This window comes from Pistacia vera, unplaced genomic scaffold, assembly GCF_008641045.1.
Source record: "Pistacia vera cultivar Batoury unplaced genomic scaffold, PisVer_v2 Contig234, whole genome shotgun sequence".
NCBI lineage: Eukaryota > Viridiplantae > Streptophyta > Magnoliopsida > Sapindales > Anacardiaceae > Pistacia > Pistacia vera.
Genome location: NW_022196040.1, coordinates 1,073,969 through 1,085,533, shown reverse-complemented (window position 1 = coordinate 1,085,533; position 11,565 = coordinate 1,073,969). Strand labels below are relative to the sequence as shown.

General features: G+C 36.8%; 1 protein-coding gene across 1 annotated transcript; it reads right to left on the bottom strand.

The window, feature by feature from the left end:
* Positions 1-215: 215 nt before the first annotated feature.
* On the bottom strand, positions 216-1,582 carry LOC116131567 (DNA ligase 1-like). Its single transcript, XM_031417219.1, has one exon. The coding sequence runs from the start codon at positions 1,338-1,340 to the stop codon at positions 249-251; it is 1,092 nt and encodes a 363-aa protein (XP_031273079.1). The 5' UTR covers positions 1,341-1,582; the 3' UTR covers positions 216-248.
* Positions 1,583-11,565: the final 9,983 nt, after the last annotated feature.

The following is an 11,565-nucleotide window of genomic DNA, read 5'->3' as shown; positions in this document are numbered from 1 at the left end:
TGTACAAATATGATAACAAAACAAATTAAAAGTAAGCTATAGAAATGGTGATGATGAGGAAGATGGTTTTCCCAGTTTCCAAACAACGACTTATATAGGGAATATATTTTTGATGAGAAACAAACCACATAAAAGTATTTAAAAAGAAGAAGAAAAAGAAAAAAAGGTAAGATAAAATTTTAACTAGCAGGATAATTGAAAATGAAATGGGGAAAAGTAGTAGTAGACACCAGGATGATCATGATGAATCATCTCTTCCAACTTCGACTTCTTGATAATAGATCTTTCATGCCGCCAACAATCCATGTCTCTTTTGCTATATCAGATGAAATTTTGTAGAAATCAGTGTCATTTTTCGTCACTACCAAGTTCTCTTTATTATTTCTCTTTTCTTCTTCCATTAACGACTTCAAATTCTTTGTATTTTTTGTTTTCTTCTCCTCTTTTTTTCTGTCTTCTTCTTCTTCTTCTTCTTCTTCTTTATCGTCATCTACTTTTTCCTTTTTTTGTTCTTCTTCTTCTTTTTCCTCTAACCAGCTCTTAGCAGGAGCTGACCTGCAGCGCATAAGCAACAGAGCATTTGGTGGAGGAGCTGCAGGTGCACCAACTGATTCATCATCAAGAGAACACCTTTCCTTATCTTTATTTCTTTCGTCTTTGTAAAAATTATTGCTTTGATTTTCTTGTAACACCATAAACCACTTAGAAAAAACGGTTCTTGGTGTCTCATTACCATCACTTACTTCTACAACCTCAGGGTTTTCTTGACATTCCTCGTCTTCTTCATCATCATCATCATCATCAGTTGTAATATTTTCTCTATGTGGGAAAGCACCAAAACACCGAAAATCGAATCGTATGCTTCTTAAACATGTTAAGAAGTGCATGATATCTTTCTTGAACCCAAGAGACTCAATCCATGTAGGCTTTTTCTTGTGCTTCCTGTTGTTGTGAATTCTCTCAATCTCTTCCATCACTGATTGCCAGCTCTTGCATGCACTTGTCTTGTGCCTCACTTTGATCTGTCCAGCGCAGGTTACTTTTGGGGAGGTTGGTTCCGTGATCTCCGGACCACCCATTTGCTTGTTTTTGGCCCATAAGAGAGGGCTAGCTTGCCCAACACTACTTCTGGAGGTTGATTTCTTTGGATGGTGGTTGTGGTTGTGGTGGTGGTGGTGGTGATGGTGATAGTGGTGGTGGGTGTTGTTGTGGCGTTTGTTGGGCTCTGATGACCTCGCCGGGCTACAAATGGGCTTTGGCATTAAAGTTAAATGAGCTCGAGATGGAAAACATACTAAGAGATCAGTTGATGGAGGTCCTTTGGCTTCTCTTCCTTTCATGGTGGTGGTGGTTTTGTTTGATCTTGTTTCACTTGTTTTCTTCTTCTTCGCTCTTATTTAAAACTTGGTGGAGCTTTATGAACTGTATGGTTTGTGTGTGCTAGGAATTTAGATGGTATTTTAAAAGAAAGGAGGGAGGCATTTACAGCTTTATTTGCTTTTCTCCTTTTCTTGTGTTCCTCTTTACTATCTGTTTCTTCAATTTTCTAACACACAAACACTCCTTTTTGCTGCCCTTTGAAATGGGGTCACAAGTGAGCTTCTTTCTTTCCCTTTACTTTATTTCTAATCCTTGCCAAACACATTTAAATATTAAAGAAAGTAGAATGGGAAAGTTAAAGCCCACGAGCTTTGTTTCATGATCCAATCATACCCTCAACTTGTGAGCCCATGCCAGTTACCAACACTACTCATATTCATATATATATCCTATTGCCAATGCCAGTGCCCACACATATCTCCAACCACACCCTTCAAATATATTGAATGAGTTAACTGACTTTTCCCCGCCCAAATAATGACTTAATGACACTTTCTCACCTATTAACTTTTAAAATATCATTTTATCACTTAAATTTATATTCCGATGGCTAACAAAGAGTAAACTCGATTCAAACTGTTAGGGTTTTTGAAGAAATAAGATTGATGAGTCTTTTGATGGTGAAATATTGGATTTTGATGGTTGGGATTGATCAGAATTTGACATGGGAGAAGTGGTTATACAAACCCTAATTGTTCAATTGAGGCGATTGGCGGGATCGGCGGGAGTAGGGTTTGAGGGGTTTGGTGAGTGATGAGAGAATGGTGGTGGTTTAGGGTTACAACGATGGTAGAATCAGAAATAAAATATGAATTTGGGTAGTAAAGTGATATTTTAAAAGTTTGTGGGTAGAAAAAATCATTAAACCATTATTTGGTTGGAAAAAATTTGTTTACTCTATATTGAATTGGGATTTATTTTGTTAGTACTGGACTGTCGATTCACGCTTGCCTATCTTAGAATAATATTATGGGTTATTAAAGGCAAAGCCTTTAGATGTGGAAAGGAATATGGTCATCAGTTTTTAGACGGAGTTTAATGATAGGTTAAACATTGATATCATAATAAATCAAAGAAAATGAAAGGCAAACCAAAGTTTTAAGAGGGAAATTTAATTGAGATGAATTAAGTAAGATAGCCATAATGAGAGTACTAATGCACTTGAGAGTTGTGTAAGAAAAGGGATGGCCCCCTCTCCCCCTCCACCCACTACACCTTGCGTTAGGATTAGACTGACTTTTCTTTAATTTGGGACCTTCCACGAATCACCCTCTTCTCTCCTATCTTCTTCTTTATGATTTTTAATTATTTTTGTATAACTATTAAGATAGATGCTCGTTAGTCTGTGGGGTTCTCTGGAACCCATCGTTGTTCTCCCCAATAATACTGGTTAATGGTTTTTCTACCGTTTCTAGACGCATTAATTTGAGCAGCTTGGACAACTAAACCCTTTAAATTATATTCACAAGTTATGGTCTTATCTCAAAAAGTCTTTGATTGTATCCATATACCAACAAGTGGGCATTCGTTAGTAATTAATGTTGTTTCAGGGAGGACGGTGGTCAAAGAAAAAAAATGGTGGATAGTATGGAGAAGGGCAGCTTTTACAATTGCACTTACACAGAAGCCGAAGCGAGCCGTTTTCACTTTTGATTTGGAACTTTTTAAGGACAGACTCAAAAAGCATGCGGGCGGATGCGAAAGAAGCCAAGCCTAAAGTTAGGTAGATACAATAAATGAATATACTGAAGTATGTAAAGTATATATCTCTTATTCTATAATGCTTCATGTTCTGTTCTTCGATCTGTATATAAGTTTGACATGTAGGGCTGGGGAAAAAAGGCATGGCAGTGGAGAAGTTCTAGCTTTTAAAAGTGTTTGATATGTGGGACTTGGGAGCATTTGTTATTATTGTTTGAGTTTACGATTTTTATCCCACCCAAATAATGGTTTAATAATATTTTACCACTTACCTACTTTTAAAATATCACTTTATTACCTAAATTTATATTTCAATAACAAACAAAGAGCAAACTCGATTCATACTGTTAGGGTTTTTAAAGAGGAGAGGTCAATGAGTCTTTTGATAGTGGAATGTTGGATTTTAGTGGTTGAGATTGATTGAAATTTGACTTAGAAGGAGTGGCTGCGTAAACCCTAATCGTTTGATTATCGACGATTGATAGGGTCGATGAGAGTAGGGTTTGAGGGGTTTTGGTTAGTGATGATCGAGGAAGTTAATGGTAGTGGTGTGGGGTTGCAATGATGTCGAAATCGAAAACCGAATATAAATTTGGGTAATAAAGTGGTATTTTAAAAGTCCGTATGTCAGAAAAAGCCATTTACTCTAATTGTTTTTGTTGAAAGCATACTTGCGGGAGAAATTGCAAATTGGTCTTTGTTAATTAAGAGAAGGTAGTTTGTAATATAATAATAAGACTTAATTGATTCAATGTTAATCATGACTTAAACATACTGGTTATAAGTCGAATTCAACAGTCGTAATCATTATGATAGAAGGTTACACCGAAGATATTGATATTATTGAAGAATTGAAGTTGATGATATCAAAGAGCTTAATTGATTTACCAAGAATCATTGGTTGTGAATTTAATTTGTAACCGTAGATAACAAGGTTCGATTCCCTTTTTAATTAAATGCACTAATCTTTGATTCCATGCAATGCAGTATGGTTTGAGAAGAAATGAGTAAGTAGGAGTCTAGGACGGCCCTTCATAATCATAATGGAACCCATTGTTGACGCATGATTACCCAAATAAGATGATAAATCTACTCAAATCATTTTTCATATTTAATTTTATATAATATGGTTTCTTTCCATCAAGATAGCATCGTCTTAAAATGATGATGATTTAAATCCTGTATGTATCTCATCACCAATAAGGCAATGACATATATCCTTTGCCATGGCCCTTAAGACCCTACCTCTGCATAGTGCTTACAAAAATATAGTTTTGGCCATACTGATTTTTTTTAATTTCGTGTTATTTTTCCGTTTTAATCATGTACTTAATAATATGGAATACGTATTGGTGAAATAGTAAAGAGTCTTAAACCGATGTCGATGCCTTATAATAAACCCAGAATGATAGTACACATTGTTTACTGGTTCCAGTTCCACACACGCAAACAGAATACGCATGCATGTCTTAATACAAATTTGATTAGTAACCCTCTGTTATATTTCAAAGTGATTTCTTCTGTTTTGGGATAGCCGGGATTTTGGTTTCAAAACTTGGGAAAAGTGAAGGTTTGGGAGTGAGAAATGATGGATGATTATAAATATGATGATGCTTCTACTATAAGTTTGTTAATTGAAATTGGCGGATCATAAACAGCTCTTTCCAATCATAGCTACTGATGATTGCAATTGCTTTGCATATTTGAAGATCAAATGATGACTGCAGTCTGCACTGCATTTGCAATAAGCATGACGCAGCGGCTTATGTTATTCAAGTTTAATTCCTTATGGTAGATTATGGGTTTCGAATTGAATTCAAATCGGCCCAGACCAACACAAACTCAAGCCCGAACCCTTGCCTCACAACAAAATCCCTGTAAACCCTAAGTTCTCAGAAAGGGTTTAGCTAAACAAAAAAATACCTCAGTAAAATAGTCGAAATCCCGAACTCTTTTTGAACTACTCTCGATTGCTTCTTTACAGCAGTAGATTCATCTTTGAGTCTTACATTCCATAACAGGCAAGTTTGTTTTCTTAACTTCAAACCCTGTTCTTTATAACTTGTATGCTAACAATATCTCCACATTGATGAATTCTTGTATTTGCAAAACCCTATTTTTTGTGTACTTCAAGCACTCTTCACACCTCCACAAACCACCAATTGCATGCTCACCACTCTCGCTTTTCTTCTTCTTGACGCCCCGAAAATGGAAAAAATCAAAAGTTCCTTTAGCTGATTTTGATCAATGGCATCACTTCTCCCCTGAAGCTGCTTTAAACGCCTCATTAACCACAAAATATTTGAAAAAACCTGAAAACTCGGACTCAGTACTCTTATTTCTCAAAGAAAGTGACAACAATTCCCATATTGAGAAAATGATTAGTGCCTAATGTACTCATTGCTAGCATTGTTAATACAGTTAAACCCAAATCAAGGTTTTTCAAGATTTGGGTTTTTCATCAACTAACATTGCTGATGTAATGTCTTCTGATCCCTGATTTTCAACGGAAGTGTAGATAACTTGTACCATCGTTTGGTGTGAAGAGTGTTTCAGGATCAAATGCAAGTGTGGCTAACTGTTGAAGACATCTGGGTGGTTTCGAAATGTGATTTGGAGAAGACTATGATGCCTATTATAGAATTTTTGAAGAGTTTTGGAGTTAGTTCTACACAAATGTTTCGATGGTTTATTTCCCTAGGTTTTGGCTCCATAAGCCTGATAGTTTTTAGGAGTTTGTGAAAAGTTGTTGATGATTGGATTTGATAGAATCTAAGATGTTTCTTCCTCTAATTCTGACGATTGTTTCAATGGACATGGAGACTTTGGAGCTGCTTAAGTTGAAGTGCTTCAGGAGCTTGGGATTTAAAGAAGATGGTATTGTTTCTGCTTTTAGGAGGTCACCTCAGACCTTTGTCATATCGAAGAGGAAGATTAGAGAGGTAACAGAGGTGATGCTTAGTAGAGGAAACTTGATAATATCTGTTATAGTTACAACCCATGGCTGCTTATTTGCAATGTTGAGCGAAGGCTAAACCTGGGCCAAGGGTTTTTGACATTCTGGAAAGTAAGATTTTGCTTAGGAGGAAAACAAATTAACTTCAATTTGTATACGATTTCTGAAAAGATTTTCCTAGAGAAGTATGGGCTTCCCCATTCTGATGAAGTTGGGGAATTATCCCCTCTAGTGAGGACTCATAATTAATGAATTTATGTATTTTTTATCGAAAATTTAATTGATATCGAAACACGATCTTTTGATGATTTGTTATTGCTAGTGAAATTAAAATTGCCAGCCTGAGTTCATGTTCACAATTTTTCAAGTCTCTTTCTTTATTGCCTAAAAAACAGGAAAACACTTTGACATTTCTATTAGTTTTTGATCGAGCCATAATGTCCAGTGGACACCCTCATTAGAGTCAGATGGATCGAATTCAAAACCTTTTAAGTAATACACTTAAAAGTCTTAGTTGACCGTTCGCACACTCAATGGTGGTTCAATATTTGTAGTTTACCTCTTATGTTTTACCTAAAAATCTATAAATAGACTCGTAATGTCATCATCTTATTCATAACTCCACAAGGAGAGAGGCAGTGGTAGTCATGTTTTGAATCCTTGGTGTTATTCCAATGTTGAATTGAACGCTCGATTTTGTAGTGAAAGTTTCTAAACTTAAACTGTTGATGCGTTTTCCTACAACATGCAATATATAGCAAGTATACTATTCGCTCAAGTAATAAAGTTGGAGTGAGTATCATTCCCACGAGGATTGCTAGCTAAGCACTAAATTTCCTACTGTTCTCAAGTTGGAGCAATCGACTTCTTTTGGATTAATGGGAGCAAATTAAAATAAAAACTAAAGTGAAATTCTACTTAAAAATTTAACTACGAACGCGATGAAGAACATGGATAAATTCAATTTAATTAAAACAGGTAGGGTTTTGTTCATTCGGACTTTATGGGTTAAACCTAAAGAATTAAGCTAAATTCACATTCACATGCATTGATTGTAAATCGAACTCTCTAAAGTGTCACATACCTTCTCAGGCTATGTTTTCCTACTCTTCCCTATTAACCTTCGGACCCAACAAATTGAAAGTTAAAAATTCTAAGCTCATTAAGCACAAGAGTCCTAAAATGATTTCATTGGTTCTTAATCTATCGCTAGCATCCAATACTACAATGGTGATTACCCAAGAAGCCTAACATGATTCATTTCTCAATCTCATCATGTTCATCACATATAAGCATTAAAACTTAGAGCAACACACAATCAAAGCATAATCATATGAAAATGAAAGAATCAATCACTTAACCCATTAATCTGAATTACAATCAAAACCCTAACCAAATGGTTAATTCCTAAATCAACACTACAAAAAAACATAATATTAAAATTAGCTAATAAAATAAGAGAAAATACAAGAATATCCCCTGATGAATCCCCTGGTTCAAAATCGAATCTTCACCCTTGTTAATCTCTAAATCGCTCCAAAATCAATCTAAGAAATGTAAAAGCTGCTAACCCTACTTCCTGGATGACCCTTTCCAAAAGGCTAAGTGTTTCTTTTATACCTCGCCCAATTCCTAAGAAAAACACCAAAAGCAAAACTGTGCGGTTTACAAAACTGAATTACGACCGTCGCTGCGGCGAAGAAGAAATCTCGCCGCGGCGAAGAGAAATCTCGCCGCGGCGAAGAAAGAAGCAGATATGGTGCGTGACTAGCGCACTTCGCCGTGGTGAGCTTCTTGAAAAGTTCTAAAATTACAGAATTGCCACTTTGCTTGCATCTCGCTTGTTCTTCGATCCTCGGTGCTCTCCCTTAGGAACAAGCCTCATAGTGCTTTATCCTGCTTCAGAACTCTCCAACTTCTGAGATCCGCTAACTTCTGAGTCCAGAATTTTCAATTTTGTCCTTATTTGCTCAAAATGTCCATTTTAACCTGAAACACGAAATGTAAAGAATTAAGCACAATTTCAGGTCAAAATGAACTAGAAAGTACCTGAAATCCGACTAAAAAGTCTAATGAAAACGGTATAATCCACGGATTATCAAATACCCCCAAACTAAAGATATGCTTGTCCCCGAGCATACAGTACAAAACTCACGGAAACAAAAACAAAAAACAAACGAACAAAAACACAAAACACTCACACAACAAAACTGAAAAAATTTAACAAAAACCAACAAGACTCAAACTCAACAAACGAATTGTCTAGAATTTACACAAGTCTCAAAAGTTGTTGAAAAATTATTATCAGAAAATGTTCAACACTCCAAGAAGTTATAGGCTATATCGACTATCTTCCTCAATCGGTCCACCGAGTAGGTGATCCCCACTTCAATCCACATTCCAACTTCCTGGATTATTTTATGCAAAAATGTAAAGTTTATCAAATGGTGGCAGACTCCATAAGCCTAAATATTGAAATACTCTCCACTAATGAGGACTACACAAAGATAAGAATCAAAAGGTCTTTAAAAGCTTGTAACGTTAGGCTCGGGTAGTGGTTTCCAAGAAAAAGGATAGGAATAACAAAGTAAGAAAACTCGGTTTTCCTAATGCAAAAACTAACATCAAATCGAACTCCACTTCTTCTCAACCACCAATCAAAATGTCCACTAATTCACATCCCTCAACGTATATCTTTCTTATTTAGGATACCACAAATGCAGCGGGGAAATTGCGTTTAAGGTGTACATGGCGTTGTTATACCAGAGGTTGCCAAGTACTGCTAGGCAGTTTTTAAGGCGGGTTCTGGTTTCCAACCGGTATACCCTTAAACTAGGCAGAAATCTTTTTTTTAAAACAATTCAATTGAATTGAGGTGAACTACCTCTTTTGTTTTTATTTCTCTTCTCCCAACCCCCAAACTATTCTTTTGGCTTATTCGTACAACTCTTTCTATTCCTTGTGTTTGCATTAGGACCGAATTCTCCTAAGGGTACGATAAAGTGTTTAGGGTATAAGGATTGGACAATTTTTGTTGTTTTCCAAGAAAAATAAAGCAATAAAATTCATATGGCTCAAATAGGTGACTAGGGATAATTTCATTCATGGGTCGGCTAGAAAGTCTCAAACGTTCTGAAAAATATCTAAATCATCTTCTCAACCACGTCTAATCCTAGAATTTCGCCTCAAGCACTTCTCTACTAGGTTCTGGAGTCCACCAACATTATCAAACTTCACCTAATTACATAAAATGAATCTAAGCATGCCGAAATAAATGAAAATTGTGGCTGAACCACTCAACAAACCTCAATCAAAATCCAGTCAATAAACATAAACTTGAAGCAATGCTTAACATTTCTCAACAATAAAATTGCAACAACCCTATTCTCATCATTGATTTATACAATCCATCATCAGCAAAAACAATCAAACTAAAGAAAAATAACATGGCGTTGTTATACCAGATGTTGCCAAGTACTGCTAGGCAGTTTTTAAGGCGGGTTCTGATTTCCAGCTGATATACTCTTAAACTAGGCTTTATTTCTATTTCCTACCCCCAAACTAAATATGACACTGTCCCCAATATTCCATTACGCATAAATCAAGAATAGAAAAAAAAAAAAAAAAAACAAAGGTACGAGAAAGCTCCCTAGTTAATCCGTGAAGTGTCGCTCCACAATGCACACTTGGTCTCTGACTTTTCTTCACCCAGAATCTGTCAAAACAATTGAAACTGTGGTGTCCCTTGTGTTAGCAAAAATTCTCAAACTAACTTGAAAATATTACAACTAAATCTCATCCTTGCAACAACTACAAATTAAAAGAAAACAACTACACAATCCAAAACCAAAAATATAAACTGAGTTTAATGTTTCAAATGAAAAACCAATTCAACTAAAACAAAATAAAATAAAGAAAAACAAAAACAGGTGCTATGGTGCTCATTCTTCTCCTCCCTCATCTTCCTCATCTTCCTTGGAGCCCATCCACTCATCTGAGTCCCAATCAGCCCATTGGAATTCCGTAGTGTCAACATTGAGCTTGCCGAAACTGCTCTTCTGCATATCATACATCATCCGATTCTGGTCAACCAACCAATCCTGCCGTTTTTTCAAACGTTTCATCATGCCTATTATCTACTGCATCATCTCTTTTTGTGTAGCTGTGGAGCTGGAGGATGTGGCAGGGCCTTGTGTGGTTCTCTGTCGTTTTGTCCCTGCTCTTGGTTGCTCAGCTGCTGGATGGTCGAGATGTTTCTGATAATAATCTGAGTCTAGGACTGGGGCAGCATGGATACGGTGCTCATCATCATGAACCTCAACTCCAGCTCTAATGCACAAGGCTGTGACGAGATGTGGGAAATCGTAACTTGTTCGCCCTAGTTTGGCGGCCTGTTGAATGCTGTTCCAGATCATGTCTCCCACATCGATACTCTTCCTTGTGGCAATAGAGTAAAGCAATACTGCCTTCTCGTGAGCAACTGTGCTGTAGTGTGATTCCGGCATCAATCTCGCACTAAATAAATATTGCCACAGTCGAGCCATCGGTGTCAACTGAGTTCCCTTGATGGTCTTCTTCTGTTTCTTCGATACTGCCCAATTTGCATCCGGTTTTGCAATGACCGAAAGGATGATACTGTCATCATAACTTGACCTCTTAAAACTCGCGTAATCATCCTGGAAAATCCTAGGCAGTTTATAGAACTCATTGATCACCTTTTCCGAAAATGGCACATCAACCCCTCTCACAAATGCCATACCCTCATCACAATTCGGGAGGTTGGCATAAAACTCCCTCACAAGTGGCTCTACAACTGGCTGTGCAGGAGCACTCAAAAACATCTCCCAACGTCTCCCTCTACTCCAGTCCAAAGCCTGACTCGCGGTCAATCCGCGCTCAAGAATCATACCCTTATCTTTCATTTGGATGACCCTCTCATACCTTTCACGGGCTTCCTCACTCAAAGCGGTTGTCTACTTTCCTTTCTTTGCCCTTACCCTTGTATGGATGCTTAATTTTGGCAAGCATTGTGCAAAATTAAAGTTCACTAAAAAATTATACCCCAACAATTCAAACCTAGTTGTTCCACACAACCAATCAATCCTGCAAAAACAAACAACACTTCCAAAAATTCGCGCTTTACCCCCCCAAACTTTAAATTTTCAAATTTACACAAACACTCCAATATTTCAATACCCACACTCCTCACCATCACCCAATGCATGAACTATCCTTCCTCTAACAAAATCAATGCTCAAAATCACCCAAATTCCACAACTAAGCCGCAATAAAAATTTTCAGATCTACAAACTAAAACTTGAAATTGTGCGATAAAAAAGGTTAGAGAACTTGAGATCTTACCAGTATGAAAGAGTATTCACCACCAATTGAACCAGAAACAGCCCAAATTGAAAAGCCCCAAATTCTTGATCCAAAAATTTTTCGTGAAATTTTCGCGAAAATTGTTGTTGAAATGAGTTGTTTTGGTGTTTATGGAGGTTAAGGAGTAAGAAATTTGGTTGGTTAAA

Bases quoted from the DNA above. Each gene is read 5' to 3' on its own strand.
- LOC116131567 (XM_031417219.1), bottom strand. From the start codon at position 1,340: ATGAAAGGAAGAGAAGCCAAAGGACCTCCATCAACTGATCTCTTAGTA.